Source organism: Chlamydotis macqueenii, chromosome W (genome assembly GCF_036417535.1).
Source record: "Chlamydotis macqueenii isolate bChlMac1 chromosome W, bChlMac1.mat, whole genome shotgun sequence".
In the NCBI taxonomy this organism is placed as follows: domain Eukaryota; kingdom Metazoa; phylum Chordata; class Aves; order Otidiformes; family Otididae; genus Chlamydotis; species Chlamydotis macqueenii.
Window position 1 is genome coordinate 32,719,556 of NC_141592.1, and position 16,824 is coordinate 32,736,379.

At 54.2% G+C, this 16,824-nt stretch overlaps 1 protein-coding gene across 1 annotated transcript; it reads left to right on the forward strand.

The window, feature by feature from the left end:
* Window positions 1-3,309: 3,309 nt before the first annotated feature.
* On the forward strand, window positions 3,310-4,344 carry LOC147596634 (olfactory receptor 14A16-like). The gene has a single exon (XM_086769707.1). The coding sequence runs from the start codon at window positions 3,310-3,312 to the stop codon at window positions 4,243-4,245; it is 936 nt and encodes a 311-aa protein (XP_086625833.1). The 3' UTR covers window positions 4,246-4,344.
* Window positions 4,345-16,824: the final 12,480 nt, after the last annotated feature.

Below are 16,824 nucleotides of genomic sequence, written 5' to 3' on the forward strand. Positions count from 1 at the left end.
ACCACCTCTCTGGCCAATCTGTGCCAGTGTTCCAGCACCCACAGTGTAAAAAAAAAATTCCTAATACCTAGTCTGAATCTAATCTGCAAACTTCATGAGGATTCCTCGGGCCCACCTCTCCAGCCTGTCCAGGTCCCTCTGGGTGGCATCTCTCCTCTCCAGATTTTCAAGGGCACCACACAACTTGGTGTTGCCAGCAAACTTGCTGAGGGTGCAATCTATGCCACTGTCCATGTCACCGACAAAGATGTTGAACAGGGCCGAGAGCAATACCAGCCCTTGAGGAACACCACTCATCGCTGGTCATCACCTGGACATTGAGCCGTTGACCACCACTCTCTGAGTGCGGCCATCCAGCCAATTTCTTATCCACCAAGTGCTCCATCCATCAAACCCATGTCTTTCCAGTTTAGAGAGAAGGATGTTGTGTGGGACAGTGTCAAATGCCTTGCACAAGTCCAAGCAGATGATGTCAGTTTCTTGTCCCCTGTCCACTGTTGCTATCACCCTGTCATAGAAGGCCACCAAATTGGTCAGGCACGATCTGATATTGAGGGGCCCAGAACTTGCACGCAGTATTGGAGGTGCAGCCTCGCCAGTGCTGAGCACAGGGGCAAAATCACTGCCCTGCTCCTGCTGGCCACTCTGTTCCTGATACCAGCCAGGATGCTGTTGGCCTTCTTGGCCACCTGGGCACACTGCTGGCTCATGTTCAGCCGGCTGTCTACCAGCACCCCCAGGACCCTTTCCAGCAGGAAGCTTTCCAGCCACTCTTCCCCAAGCCTGTAGCGCAGCACGGGGCTGTTGTGACCCAAGTGAAGGACCTGGCACTTGGCCTTGTTGAACCTCAAGCAATTCACATCAGCCCATCCATCCAGCCTGTCCAGACCACCAGATGTGCCCCATTTCCCCAGATGGTGCCCTCAGCAGTGCTCTCCTAAAGCTTCAGCTAGCTCCATGCAACTTGGACCACCTCTGGAACTTCAGATGTCGCCAGGCCTTTGCGTTTGCACACCTCAGCCCTGCCCTCCATCTCCAGTAAGCAGCACGGGAGCTGCGCCCAGAGGGTCACCTGCAGGTGTCTGTGGTGTGCGCGCCTGAAGGGAGTCAGGAGGAATCCCACTGCCCGTGGGTTTGTGCTGAACATGGGGGGCAGCTGAGGACTGCAGCCAGGGCCTGGGGCTGAATGCCTTCCCTCAGCAAAGGTGAATGGATCATTCCCTGTCCCTGTCTGGGTGTCAATGACACGGTGATGGGACAATGACACAGTGATGCTTGGGCCTAAAACATTCTCCAATGGGAGAAAGGACACTGCAGGAAAGAAGTGTCCCTCCCCAGGTGTGGGAGCAAATCCCCCGTGCAGGCTGCAGGCTGTTTGGCAGCAGGTTCCCCTGCAGCCCCAGGGACAGCTGGAGGGAGCCCCGAGGGGACAGAGAAAGTGCCGCCTTGGGCTGGGCCTCTGCTGCTGAGCTGGGCTGGGCTCCTGGCATGGAGGGAGCTGATGGCAAGCGGGCAGTGCTGCAGAGAGACAGCTCTGCCCAGGAGCAGCTCCTCTGCCAAGCGCAGCAGGGCTGAGGGCTCTGCCTGCAGGCAGTGAGGGGAGAGGGCTGCTGCAGAGAGAGGTGCCTGGGCTGGGAGGGGGCTGAGAGCTCACTGGGGGAGGAATCTTCACAGCCCTAGACAAGGTAAGTCTCTGCATGCAGGGCAGTGAAGCTGAGGTTCCTGGAGTGAACTCTTAAAGCTCGTGCATCCCACAGCCGGTAGGATCTTTCTGAAGGACTCTCACAGTTTCCACAGTGTAGAGAAGGAGGACGGGCTCCGGAGCAGGGCTTCCATGCTGCCCTGTCAGAAAGAGAGACCATGACAGTTGTCTTTGCTCAAGAACAGATCCACGGGTGTGCAGGCGGGTGTGCAGGCAGGGGTGCCCAGGGCTGTCCTTCAGAGCAGGGTCCCTGCAGCCCAGGGGCTGTGTGCTGGGGCAGGGACTCTGCCGCCTGCCAGGGTCAGCACTCAGCCTGCCCGGGGAGCTCCCAGCGCTGCTGTGGGGGGAAGGGGAGACCCACAGGATGGCAGGGTCCAGACCTAGCGTGGGTCAGGACTGCTGATAGCTCCAGGTCATGCTACAGGTCATTCCCAGGAAGCACAGCAAGGTAGGGGCCACATGAAAGAGAAGGATCCTGTTCTTTCAACCTTCCAGTCGCTAGGTTGTCTGGGTGGGCAATGGGACATTGAAATTTATCTCTCAATTCAGGACAAGGCACTGAAATTCCAAATCTGTTACTCCCAGAGGTGAATAAATCAGGGAGTATCATGAATGAACACACCACGGCTTACAGACAGATCAGCATCACTTTTCCATCCTCACCAGGGTTGGTCTGAGGTTCCCAGCACAGCCTGCACACACAGAGATGCCCCTGGGCACTGCCCTGCTGCTGGGAGGGGTCTGCAGGGCACAGCCAAGCGCACAGCGGGTGGGATGGGGTCTGTGAGCAGGGACAGGGAGGTGACCCGGGGACAGAGGAACAGCTCCAGGCAGCAGAGATGTGGACAAGGGGTGGGAGGACACTGCCAACAAGCACTGGGGGAGGCTGCCTTCAGGCAGCTCTCTGTTGGTCTCTCACTGGAGATGTTTTGTGAGCAGGGTCTGCTGGGCAATGACCTGACTCTCTCTTCAGACCCTCTCACCTTCGGGACCCCTGACTGTCTGCTTTGCCTGCCCTGCTGGGTTTGCCAGCTGCCCCCGGAGAGGCACGGCTCTCCTGCAGGCTCCTAGGGAGTGCTGAGCCTTTCCCTGGGCGTCAGCGCTCTCCTCGCAGAGTCCTTTGCTTCTCCTGTGAGGAGCAGGGTCCTGTGTGCATCACAACTGCACCTCTGGGCTGGGAAAGAGAGGAATTTGCAGGTCTGCCCTGTGAAACTGGAGTCCCCAGCTCTCATCAGGTTTCTGGGTTTGTTTAAGATTAATTTGTGTGTGAAGTCCTCTTTGAGGCTCCACCTGTGGAAGTGCAGGGCAGCTGGGAAGAAGACTGACGGACACTGTGGGTCTGCTGACTCTGCTCTCTGTTCACATCTCCTGTGAACATCAGAGCTGTCACAGATCAGCTCCTGTGCTCCCACTGCAGCAGAGCAAAGCTGACTCCTCAGCAGCACACGGGCAGGGCTCTGGCTCCTCACAGCACACTCAACCAGCACAAACCACAGACAAGGGGGGAATTCTGCAAGAACTTGACAGGCTTTGCTGAGAAAAGTCTGTCCTAGCTTTTCACTGTCTTTTGCTCACACAGAAAGTGCCCCCCTGCCCAGAGGGACCTAATGTCCAACCACAGCTCCATCACCCAGTTCCTCCTCCTGGCCTTCGCAGACACGCGGGAGCTGCAGCTCTTGCACTTCTGGCTCTTCCTGGCCATCTACCTGGCTGCCCTCCTGGCCAACGGCCTCATCGTCACTGCCATAGCCTGCGACCATGACCTCCACACCCCCATGTACTTCTTCCTCCTCAACCTCTCCCTCCTTGACCTGGGCTCCATCTCCACCACTGTTCCCAATTCAATGTCTAATTCTCTCTGGGGCACCAGGACCATCTCCTATTTGGGTTGTGTTGCACAAATATTTCTTTTTTCCTTCTTCCTTGGAGCAGAGTATTCTCTCCTCACCGTCATGGCCTACGACCGCTACATTGCCATCTGCAAACCCCTGCACTACGGGACCCTCCTGGGCAGCAGAGCTTGTGTCCACATGGCAGCAGCTGCCTGGGCCAGTGGGTTTCTCAACGCTGTCCTGCACACGGCCAATACATTTTCACTGCCACTCTGCCAGGGCAATGCTGTGGACCAGTTCTTCTGTGAAATCCCTCAGATCCTCAAGCTCTCCTGCTCAGATTCCTGCCTCAAGGAAGTTGGGCTTCTTCTGGTCAATGCCTGTTTACTCTTTGGCTGTTTTGTGTTCATTGTTGTGTCCTATGTGCAGATCTTCAGGGCCGTGCTGAGGATCCCCTCTGAGCAGGGACGGCACAAATCCTTCTCCACATGCCTCCCTCACCTGGCCGTGGTCTCCCTGTTTGTCAGCACTTCTTTTTTTGCATACCTGAAGCCCCCTTCCAGGTCCTCCTCATCCCTGGATCTGATGGTGGCAATTCTGTACTCAGTGGTGCCTCCAGCAATGAACCCCCTCATCTACAGCATGAGGAACCAGGAGCTCAAGGATTCCCTGAGGAAAATATTTGAATACATACTATTTCAGCGTCGATAATGTACCCATAGATCTTACAAGACTCCCAGGTTATCTCAGGAAAAGTCTGTCTTTTGTTCCTGTTTTTTTTTTAATAGCTGTGATAATACTATTTGCAATAAAATAGTAACATTTATCCTGCTTCTTGACTCGGAACGTCTTTTTCCTCAGCTACTATCCCAATGTACTGTTGTGATATAACCCACCGTAGCAGGCAGCTCAACACTACATAGCCTCTCGCTCACTCCCCCACAGCACAGTGGATGGAGGAGAGAATTGGAAGGGTACAAGTGAGACATCTCGTGGGTTGATATAAAGGTAGTTTAATAGGCACAGCAAAAGCTGTGTGCACAATCAAAGCAAAATAAGGACCTCATTTACTGCTTCCCCGGCAGACAGGAATCTCCAGGAAACCAGGGCTTCATCACACGTAACGGTTACTTGGGAAGATAAAGGCCATCACTCCAAATACCCATCCCCATCCAAAGGCCATCACTCCAAATATCCATCCCCTCCCCTTCTTCTCCCAGCTCTTATTGCTGAGAAACGTCAAAGGGTATGGAAGATCACTTTGGCCAGCTGGGGTCTGCTGTCCCAGCCGTTTCCCCTCCCACCTTCATACCAACACCCATCCTACTTGCTGGCAGGGTGGGCTGCAGAGTAGAAAAGGCCTTGATGCTGTGCAAGCACAGCCCAGCAGTAACTAAACCATCCCTGTGTTATTGACACTGTTCTCATCACACGTTCAAACATTGCACCATAGAGGCTACCAGGAAGAAATTTAGCTCAATCCCAGACAAAACCAGCACGTGTACCTCCAGAACCAGCCTTCTTGCACAGGTGAAGAAGCCAGAGGAAAATAATTTGTCTGAGCTGCCACCCCGTCAAATATTCTCTGGCGCTGGGGACCAGCCCCAGCATGAGGAAAGGGTTAAGGAGCCCAGACCCCAGCTGCCAGCTGGAGGAGCAGCCACGGGGCGCTGGAGGCTGCACCTCCATGCCTCAGCAGGGCTCCCTCTCTGCTGCCTGTGCACCAGCAGGGCTGCTGCTTCCCTGGAGCTGTGGCCGTGGCCAGCAGTACGACGTGGACTTTTCAGTTCCTCGCTTCCATGCTCTCCTCTTGTGCTCTCGCATCTGTGTCAGCCCTAAGGTCTGGTGTGAGTGGTGACAGTCCTGTTGTCTCTGCAGGGGCATCCCTGTGGCTGTGGGCAGGAGGAGGCCGAGTGAACCCCTGTGTCAGAGCTGGCCTCCCTGCTAGCACCACCATGACCAAAGGGGCTCCTCAGGGCAGGCCCAGAAGGCTGGACACCCTTCCAAATCTGGTGTCAGGAATACACCTCAGGAGCTGCTCCCTCAGAAACACTTTTGCTCTTGCGGAGTTCAAAATGGATTCATGGGGACAAGCCTAGAGTCCCGGGTGATGTGTTAGGGACCAAAGACTGGACAAAAACCTACCTTCTTGGTGCCACTTGTCCACACAGACAGCAACTGGTCTTTGATTTCTCTGCCTGGCACTGTCCCACTTTGGGTCTGATGGCAAATGCTGACCTGGAGAAGAATCAGGAGCTGCCAGGAGATGTCAGGGGATCTGCAGGGTCAGCGTGTGAGTCTGGGTGGGCAGTGAGTTGCACCTGACAAAATGAGTGATGGCCCAAGTAGGAGTCCCCCTGAGGAAAAGGTGAACCCGAGGAGCCCGTGGGCTAACGAGGACCCTGCTGTGCCAGAAGAGGATGTGAGGAGCCACCAGGCAGAGGGACATAAGACTGGAAAGTGGTTCAGGGAAACCTCTTGGAAAGCCCACGGGCTGGATCTAGTGCAGCCCTCCCCTGCCCTTTGTGACATCAGAGACACCTCATTGTCCTGGCCAGCCTTGTCCTTGGCTACTGAGCCACCAGCAAAGATGGAAAAGGGCTCAGCAGCAGACATCCTCATCCAGCTGGGTTTGCTTCCCACTGTGACCAGCATGGCCAGTGCAGGGTTACCACATGGCCTGAGGGCACCACAGCCCCCTTGCTGTGCAGAGCAGCACCACCAGCTCAGGGCCCTGTGGGGAGCACAGAGTGGGAGCCAGAACTGGCCGGCCAGGCCAGCCGGGGCACGCTCACCTGGGGAAAGGGTTGTCCAGGGAGAGAAACAAGGGAGCATTTCTGTGCCTGCAGGGAGGAGTCAATGAGCAAGAGAAACCTCTTTCTGCAGGCACCCGCTTGGGGCAGGCTGCTCTGCTGCCGGGCCAGGACTCTTGTGCTGGCCTGGGGAGAGGGGCTGGCACTGCGGGGCACAGGCCGTCTGTGGTGGGCATCTGCTGGAGCTGATACCAGGAGTCCTGCATTTCACTGATCTCTGGGTTTTTTGTGCCATGTCCAGCCTGCAGCCCTGGGGCTGTGGGGACGGCTGAGACCCATCTCTGCCCCCCAGGAGCTGCTGTGCCCTTCAGAGGGGCTGGGGCTGGGGGTCAGGGCCCAGAGCTCTGCAGCTGCCTGCGGTGGGCAGTGCCATGGGGCCAGCCCAGACTGGACTGCTCTTCTCAGCTGGGCTAGAGAGAAAGCAGGGCTGGTGGGGAGAGTTGGGGAAGGACTGGGTTGGGCTGGGAAGTGCCTGGGAGAGGACACCACCAATGCTGGCTGAGCTGTGTGACCATGCAGGGCGAGGACATGCTCCCGTGGGCGTGAGCTGCAGAGCCAAGGGGCGTGGAGGGGCAGGAGAGAGGAGGCCAATCCATGCCCTTGGTGGTATGGACAGATTGGGAAGGTGCCCCAGCACATTTGTCTCTCACATCACCATTTCCAGCACTGGCCGCTCACCCCAGTTTAAGGGTGAGGTTTGCTCTCTGGCCATCTTCTTCCTCCTGCTGGGCTCGGTGCCTGTGCCAGCTGAACAGCCAGCCCTGCCTCAGCCTCTCTTCTTGCCCAGACCTTGGCAGAGCCCAGAGCAGGGCTCTCTGCACACCCCTGCACGGGACACGACTGGGGCTTGGCTGGGACCTCATCGCAGTTTACAACGGCCGCAAGAGGGGCAGCGGAGGGGGAGGTGCAGATCTTCTCTCTCTGTTGCCCAGTCACACAACACGTGGAAGTGGTACGAAGCTGCGTCAGGGGAAGTTCAGCTTGGACATCAGGAAAAGGCTCTTCCCTGAGAGGGTGGTCGGTCACTGGAACAGGATCTCCAGGGAAGTGGTCACAGCACCAAGCCTGTCAGAGTTCTAGGAACATCTGGAGGATGCTCTTAGTTGTGTGCGTTACTGTTAGATAGTCCTGCAAGGAGCACAGAGTTGGACTCGATCAGGCTTATGGGTCCCTTCCAACTGGAAATATTCTATGATGTTCAAGCTGAGGAATAGTCTATCCCATGCAAAGAAGGAAAAGCTGGTCAGGGACGTAAACTCAGGGGCAGCCTTGGCTGCAGCAACCATGAGCAGGTGAAATTCAGGATCCTGAGAGCAGGCTTTGACCTCTTGAGTGTCCTGCTTGGAAGAATCTTATGGCATATGGCCCTGGAGAGAAGAAGTTGATGTTCAAGGACCTCATCTTCAAGCCCAAGAATGGTCCATCCTGAATACATATGTGTGTGGGTTTGTCTGTTTCTGGGGTAACTGGGGAGATGAGGGGATCCAAGGTCAACTTCTGGATTGACTGCAAATCCTGCTCTGGGAGGGACCTAAATTGACCTGCTCTGGGAGGGATCTAAACCCTGTGTGTGTCATAGGGACATAGATTTTCCACTAACACACCCAACAGGACAAGGGGAAATGTCAGGGTTGGGGAGGCGAGGACAAATGTTGTCTATGCAGTGATGGACCTCAAGGAGAAAGCTTTTCCGACTTGTCCGCACCTCCTTAGGAGACACTCTGCTTAGATATCAATTGGAGAATTCTTCTATCACTTCCTCAAAGTGCTCTTTACGTACCTGTCTCTTTACCTACCCTCTTGAAACTTGTCTAATTCCATGTGGCAACTCCTTATCCACCGAGTGGTCCGTCCATCAAACCCATGTCTCTCTAGTTTAGAGAGAAGGATGTCGTGCGGGACAGTGTCAACAGCTTTGCACAAGTCCAGGTAGATGATGTCTGTTGCTCGTCCCTTGTCCACCGATGCCGTCACCCCGTCATAGAAGGCCGCCAAATTGGTCAGGCACCATCTGCCCTTGGTGAAGCCATGTTGGCTGTCACCAACCACCTCCTTGCTCTCCATGTGCCTTAGCATGGTTTCCAGGAGAATCTGCTCCATGACCTTGCCAGGCACAGAGGTGAGGCTGACCGGCCTGGAGTTACCTGGGTCTTCCTTATTCCCCTTTCTAAAAATTGGGGTTATGTTCCCTCTCTTCCAATCATCGGGGACCTCACCAGACCGCCACGACTTCTCAAATACGATAGCCAGTGGCTTGGCAACTTCATCCGCCAGTTCCCTCAGGACCCGCAGATGGATCTCGTCAGGTCCCATGGACTTGTGCACCTTTAGGTTTCTCAGATGATCCCGAACCTGCTCTTCCAGTACAGTGGGCGGTTCTTCATCCTCACAGTCCCTGCTTGTGCCTTCCATAGCTTGGGTGGTGGACAAGAGCCCTTATCGGTGAAGACTGAGGCAAAAAAGTCATTGAGTAGCTCAGACTTCTCCATGTCCTGGGTAACCAGGACACCAGTTCCCTTCTGGAGGGGGCCTACATTTACCCTGGACTTTCTTTTGTCCCCTACGTACCTATAAAAGCTCTTCCTGTCACATTTTATATCCCTGGCCAGATTCAGTTCTGCCAGGGCTTTGGCCTTCCTTTCCTTATCCCTGGCCACTCGCACAGACTCTTTGTAGACCTCCGATGCTACCTGTTTCCGTTTCCACCCTCCATAGGCTTCCTTCTTTAATTTCAGTTGGTCCAAGAGCTCCTTGCTTATCCATGCCGGCCTCCTGGCCTTTTTGCCTGACTTGTTCTTCGTTGGGATGCACCTCTGCTGAGCTTGGAGGAGGTGCTCCTTGAATATGGACCAACTTTCCTGGGCCCCTCTTCCCTCCAGGGCCGCCTCCCATGGCACTTGGCCCATCAGGTCCCTGAAGAGGCCAAAGTCTGCCCTCTTGAAGCCTAGGGCAGAGAGCTTGCCATGTAGTTTCCTTGCTGCCCCGTGGATCTTGAACTCCACCATGTCACGGTCGCTGCAGCCAAGGCTGTCCTTTAGTTTCACATCCCCCACCAGCCCCTCCTGGTTGGTGAGCACAAGGTCGAGCATGGCACCCCTCCTTGTCGGCTCCTCTATCGCCTGCAGGAGGAAGTTGTCATCCACGCATTCCAGGAACCTCCTGGGCTGCCTGTGCCCTGCCGTGTTGTCTCTCCAACAGATGTCAGGGTGGTTGAAGTCCCCCATGAGGACCAGGGCCTGTGACCGTGAGGCTGCTCCTATCTGGCTATAGAGCGCTTCATCTGCTCTGTCTTCCTGGCCAGGCGGCCTGTAACAGACCCCCACCGTAACGTCCCCTGTCCGTCCCCATCCTCTAATCTTGACCCATAAGCTCTCTGTCAGCTCCTCCTCCATCCCCAGGCGGAGCTCCACACACTCCAGCCGGTTGCTGACGTAGAGAGCGACACCCCCTCCTCGTCTCCCCTTCCTGTCTTTTCTAAAAAGCCTATACCCCTCCATGTTGACGGTCCAGTCGTATGTGTCATCCCACCACGTCTCCGTGATGCCAATGAGGTCGTAGCCCTGCTCGTGTGCAAGCATCTCCAGCTCTTCCTTTTTATTCTCCATGCTGTGTGCATTGGTATAGAGACACTTCAGCTGGGCCCCCAACAAAGCCGACTTGCTGGCTGGAGCTACAGGGGTTCTGTTGGACCGCAGTTTAGGTTAATTTGCACTTATCTGTGATCCTTCCTCAGCTTCTGGACCCTCGGTGCTGGCACTGGCGCCATGCTGACAGCAGTGGGCTGAACTGTGCTCCCCCTCCCCCAGCAACACTAGTTTAAAGCCCTCCGGACGAGCCTGGCAAGTCTTTGTCCAAGCACACTCTTCCCCCTCTTGGTTAGGTGCACACCATCCGCCCCTAGCAGCCCGGGCTTCTCAAAGCACGCCCCGTGATCTAGATACCCAAAGCCCTGGCTGTAGCACCACTCCCTGAGCCACGAGTTAACCTGCCAGATACGTCTGGCCCTTTCAGGTCCCTGCCCTTTGACCGGGAGGATTGACGAGAAGACCACCTGCGCCCCAGAGCCTTTGACTGTTGAACCCAGAGCCCTGAAATCCCTTTTGATGTTTTTCAGACTGCTGCCAGCTGTGTCGCTGGCCCCCACATGAAACACCAGCAGTGGATAATAGTCTGTGGGCCGTATGAGGCTAGGTAGTCTCTCGGTGACATCCCTGATACGAGCCCCCGGGAGACAGCATACCTCCCGAGAGACCGCATCGGGGCGGCAGATGGGTGCCTCCGTACCTGTCAGGAGGGAGTCACCCACTACTACCACTTGTCTCTTTTTCTTGGTAGCGCTAGTTATTACACGAGCCGGGTGCGCTACCTCGCACGGCTCCTGTGCCTCCCCTGAGGTGCTGGGTCTTACTTCTTCAGTCTGCAGAGCAGCAAAGCGGTTCTGCAGGGGCACTTCGGGGTTCTGGGGAAGCTGCTTCCTCTTCCTCCTGCACCTTGCCCTTGCAGCTTTCCATTCAGTGGCGAATCGTGCCAACTCCGAAGCTGTTGCCTCGGCTCACTGTCGTGGTTTTGTTAGTAAGGGGGGGCCTAAGGTGGCAGCTTCTGTAGGAAACTGCTAGAAGTCGCTCCCCTTTGTTCAGTGGACTCGGCCGGGCCTAGGGCGGACCTGCTGCTGGCCAAGGCCAAGCCGATTGGTAGCAGAATGTCTCGTGATAACGCCTCTGCGATAACGTATTTAAGAATGGGAAAACAGAAAAAAAAGAGAGGAGAGAAGATGTGACGGAGCTGAGCGGGGGCAGAGGCGCAGAGGGGGAGGCGCAGGCCTCATGGGCCTTGCAGGCCTCACCCTCTGGCCTCTCGCCAGGCAGCCGACTGGGCCCGACTCGGTCCAGCCCGGCTGCAAGAAGTGGAGAGGAGATGAGAAGTGAATGAGAGGTAAAAAAGATCCTGAGAGACACCTACCAGCCTGTTGTGAGGAACGGCTGCAGACACCAAGGTCAGTTCAGAAGGAGGGGGAGGAGTAATGCGGCTCCTGGCCAAGATTCCCCTGCAGCCTGTGGTGACGACCATGGTGGAGCAGGCTGTCCCCCTGCAGCCCATGGAGGTCCACGGAGGAGCAGAGATCCACTTGGAGCCCGTGAAGGACCCCGTACCGGGGGAGGTGGATGCCTGAAGGCAGCTGTGGCCCGTGGAGGGCCCGCTGGGACAGCTGTTCTGGAGAGACTGCACCCGTGGAAGAGATGACCCACGCCGGAGCAGTTCCACAAAGGACTGTGGCCCGTGGGAGGGACCCCATGCTGGAGCAGGGGAGGAATGTGAGGAGTTCTTCCCCCGACCATGAAGCAGCGGCGTAAAACAACATATGATGAACTGACTGCAACCCCCATTCCCTCTTTCCCCCTGTGCCGCTCATGGAGGGGAAGGTAGTAGAGATAATGTTAAGCTTGGGAAGAGGGAGGGGTGGATGGAGGTTATCTTGTTCCCTGTCTCATTATCCTGCTGTTTGTAGTAATAAATGAATAGTTTTCCCCAAGTCGAGTCTGTTTTGCCCGTGACGGTAACTTTAAGGATTTCTCCCTGTCCTTATCTCAAACCTCGAGCCGTTTTTCCTTATATTTTCTCCCCCTGTTCTCTCGGAAGGTGGGGGGAGTGAGAGAGAGACTGCGTAGTCTGGTCCGATCGGGGCTGAACTACGACACTCACGAATATGAGCAAGTGTATCGATGTACGCGAATGTAGCAAAGTGAGTTATGCGGATGGGAATATGGGTGAATGTATCGAAGTGAACAGGATCTGAGCACAATGGACAAAGCAAGAGTACGTGCTGAAAGGCAACGGTACAATGGACAAAGTAAGAAGTACGTGACTGAAAGCAGGATACAGGCAGAGGGAACCGTTCGCATGATCAGAAGTCCTTAACCAATCAAATTATTGCTTTAGGCACATGGACAGTACATGCTAACCAATCAATAGAGGGCTTGCACATGAACAGGAACTAAAATATCTACATAAACTGAGCTATTAGGGCAATAAAGTGACATCTGCTTGATTACATTGGTCGGTGTGCAGTGTCCATGACTTCCGCATCAACAAGTTGAGGTAATGAATTAGCTGTGCAGGCTTCAGACCTGTAGCTGTCTAGCAGCAGAATGGTTCAATTCCACCTGTTCGGGCAACAGTTGTCAGTGCACAGTTGTTTAGAGCACAGTCCAGTTGTTAGAGCACAGTCCAGTCATGCAGAGCCACCTCAGACCACACTGCAAGATAAGCAGAGAGCCAGCTTCTCTCACTGTTTCCATGCTTCTATATCCATAGGTCCTCTAACCACCACCAGGTGTCCCTTGTCTCCTTCCCACCAGCAGGTGTCCTCGATTTTGCTTCTCTTAGAAAGTCCCTTATTGGTCAATCCCAGGGCTTCTGATATTCATCGCCCCCAACATCGGACAGCCTGTGGTGTGGATGGCCAAGGAATCAACCCCTGAATGAAGATGTCAGGCAGCAGTAGAAACACAGGCAGAAAAGCCTTCAGTGTAATAAGTGTGCAGGAAGTTTTCACCTTAAAAGAATTTTAATGTTGCCTTTTTCTTCATTGCTAATGAACATGAACCAGCAAGCTGATGAACATTTTAAATGGAGAAACTGTGTCCCAAGGACGTGTTTATACTCATAGAGTTCCCATCTGCATTTCACATCTAAATGGAGCTGTGAGCAGTGAAGGGTGGAGAAGCTGGGCACACCTCACTGTTATTGCTTTGCTCTCAAGCAGTGCCCACCAGTGGTATCCACAGTGGGGACCCACCGGTCAGAAGCTTGGAAGAGCAGCAGAGCTCAGTACAGCTGGTCTGCAAGGACAGCGTCCTCCCAGCTCAGCAGAGAGATATTCAGTTGGAACTCAAAATGGAATTCAGGGGCATCATGATGAGTGACACAGTGAGCATCGATGCCTATCAGCTTGGAACATCCATCACACAATTAACACATGAATAGCTGGTGGCTTTTCCAGGACTCATTTCTCAAGGGACAGAGAAAGCTGTGGGTACAAGCAGTCTCACGCACACCTTTCCCATCACATGCAATCTGACTACAAGCCAACCACTTGATCCCGTAAATACGACAGCCAAAGGGAGCCTTCCCTGAGCTCTCCCTGCCCAGCGCCGTGGCTGCATGGCGCTGATCTCCCCTTGAGCTGGGACACCTCTCCCGTTTGCTCCTCCAGGCTGAGAGATCTCTTACAAACAGCAAATCTTTGGCACGTGACCGACATCGCACATGGCCTGGTATCACAGTGCACCAGGATTTTGTATTGGTAACGGTGATTCTGTGCTGGTGACTCTGAATCATTGTTACATCCTCTGTGCAGTCACAGGCTGAACCTTCCCATCAGCCTTTGTCAAGTCGCACTGTTACACATCGCATTTCAAAAAATCACTTTTGCTGATGCTGTTGACTGTGGTTCTCTAAGTGATCTGAATGGCCCATCCATGACAACTTGTCGTGGTTTTGTTTAGTGAGGGGGGGCCTAAGGTGGTAGCTTCTGTAGGAAACTGCTAGAAGTCGCTCCCCTTTGTTCAGGGGACTTGGCCAGGCCTAGGGCGGACCCACTGCTGGCCAAGGCCGAGCCGATTGGTAGCAGAATGTCCCGTGATAACGCCTCTGCGATAACGTATTTAAGAATGGGAAAACAGAAAAAAAAAGAGAGAGAAGAGAAGATGTGAAGAAGCTGAGCAGGGGCAGAGGCGCAGAGGGGGAGGCGCAGGCCTCATGGGCCTTGCAGGCCTCACCCTCTGGCCTCTCGCCAGGCAGCCAACTGGGCCCGACTCGGTCCAGTCCGGCTGCAAGAAGTGGAAAGGAGATGAGAAGTGTGGGGGGAGTGAGAGAGAGACTGCGTAGTCTGGTCCGATCGGGGCTGAACTACGACACAACTACACTCAGGTTTACTGTTCTCTGGATCACTAAGTCCTTGATGTACAATGGTCTCCTGGTCAGGATCACCGAACCACCTAACAAAGGTGAGAAGAAGGATCCTGATAACTAAGGAATTAAAAGACCACAGACATCTGTAGAAGGCCTTGGTTGAACGGAAGGTGGAAGGTGATCCCTGACCCTACATGGGGGAATGCTCTCCTGGACTTCTGGGATTTGGGGTCTGTAATGAGAAGCTGAGGAACGTGGGCATCTGTAGCCATTTGACGTGGAGGACCAGCGCACTACAGCAGTAGCCGTCAATTGCTTGAAGGGTGATGTCTCCGTTTGTAGAGTGTTTCTTGGTAGTGGGAAGAGAAGGAAACCTCCACAAAGTGCAGCCTGGAAGGTCCAGATTGGAGGTGAGGAAAAAGAAATCCAATCAAAGGGTGGCATTGTGGGGCAAGAGGTCACCCAGAGAGAGTCTGGATCAGCCCATGGCTTGTGTTTCAACAACAGCCAGTGAGGGTGCAGGGACATCGGTGAGGGCAGGAAAATGCCAGGGTGAGAGCTAGGTGGGAAATAAAGATTGGTGTTATCAGGCAAAAGGAAAGAGACGCAGGCATGGACAGTGTGACACAGCACAGCAGAGATGGCCAAGGGCTCTGGCAAGACTGAAAGGCCTAAAGGAACCACGGTCTTTGTCCCCTTAGCTACGGCAGCTGCCCGCACCACTCAGGTCTTCCAGGAGAAACAGGATTTTGGGTTGTGGAATTTGTTTCACTTTGCCTCTACTTGGGTAAGTCCAGAGACGCGGCACAGTTTTTCTGCGCTGGGCATTGGTCATTTTCACATCTCCCTGCCCCCAGGAAGAGCCCTGAGTCACACGTGAGGGACAGGATCTGCCTCCCCAGGGCCGGGGGCTCTGGCCATTTCTGCTTTCTGACAAAACCAAGAGTTTTCTCTGCACTACAGCCCCCTGCACAGGGCCTTTGCCTCCCTGCACTCACAGCCTCCAATGACCTGCTCTAACGAGTCCCTGGGGAGGCTTTGTCAGGAATGGCCCCCAGTGGGGCCCATCAATGCTCCAAGGTACTCTGGGCTTTGCTTCTGACTGTAACTGCTTGAGAAGATGTTTCAATCTCCTCTCAGTCCCTGGAGTTCACTTAAGGAGACCCAAAGTCACCATGGGGCTCGTTAAAATACAGAAAGCCCTAACGAGCCATGTCTCTTCCTACAGTTTTCCTCAAGTCTTCAAGATCTGTACAGGTAATGAGAGAGGTTTCACAGGGGAGTTAAGGAGGAAGATTTCAGCGAGCACTTAACAAGAATGCTGCTGGATTTTCAAGTTTATTTTTAATTACTTTCCAGTTTAAAAGAGTTGACAGAAGAATTCTCCAAGGGATATTGCTCGAGGGTGTCTCCTCAGGATGGCTGGACAGGTAGAAACAGCAGTGCCTTGCGGTCTGACACTGTATGGACAACCTTGCTCCTCACCTCTCACACCTCCCCATTGCTGTCTTTGGCCACCTGGGACTCACATCACTGCTCCTTGCATCACACTTCTCCACTGATCTCCACCGCTGGATGTTACAGCTCCACTGCGCCAGCTCCCTCCTGCTCTCCTTCGAGAACTGCCTGCGCACAGGCACAGCAGCAATTTTCCTTTTCACAAAGAGAGCAGGAAAATGTTTCCTAGACAATAAAGCACACTGCACAGCAACATGCCAAGTACAGGCTGCATCCCATGAGATTGCCTTTCTGCAAAGGAGAGCCTTACAAGAAATATTTTAGGCAGGCAGATTGAGAAGAAAACAAAGGTGTTTATAGATAGAATTAAAGAGTTGGCTGAGGAGACAACTGGGCTTCTGAAAGACAGGCCAGCTTTTAACTCCCTGGAGCTCAGAGCAGCAACCAGATGGGTGCGAGGTATCTGAATGAACAAAGAGTCATGGAAGGAGGAAATTGGAGAATAATTGAAGTGGCCTTTGTCCAGATAGCCTGCACCTGAACAGCCGATATGAGAAACAGTCCTTGTACCAGGGCAATTGAAACCATACGAACGATGAGAGAAATTAAATACAGCAGATACGGGCAGAGTGGCGGCACTGACGTTACAGGGGAAGATCGATATTTCTTTGGAACATCCTGTGTGAGAGATAATGGGATTGGCAGAGGTCTGTTGTGTGTGAGGAGAAGCAATTGTTGCATACAGGCTAGAGGCTTGGGGAAGAGCGGCTGGAAATATGCCCGGCGGAAAATGACCTGGGAGTTTTGGTCAACAGCTGTCTGAGGATGAGCCGGCAGCGTGCCCGGGTGGCTTAGTTGGCCAATCGCATCCTGGCTTGTATCAGAAACAGCGTGGCCAGCAGGACTGAGGAAGTGATTCTCCCCCTGTTCTCGGCACTGGTGAGAGTGCACCCCGAATACTCGGTTCAGTTTTGGTCCCCTCACTACAAGAAGGACATTGAGTTATCTGGAGCGTGTCCAGAGAAGGGCAAAGAAGCTGGTGAGGGGTCTGGAGCACAAGTCTGATGAGGAGCAGCTGAGGGAACTGGGGTTGTTTGGAGAAAAGGAG

What these genes read in the sequence shown, in the direction of transcription:
- LOC147596634 (XM_086769707.1), top strand. Translation starts at nt 3,310, where the DNA reads ATGTCCAACCACAGCTCCATCACCCAGTTCCTCCTCCTGGCCTTCGCA.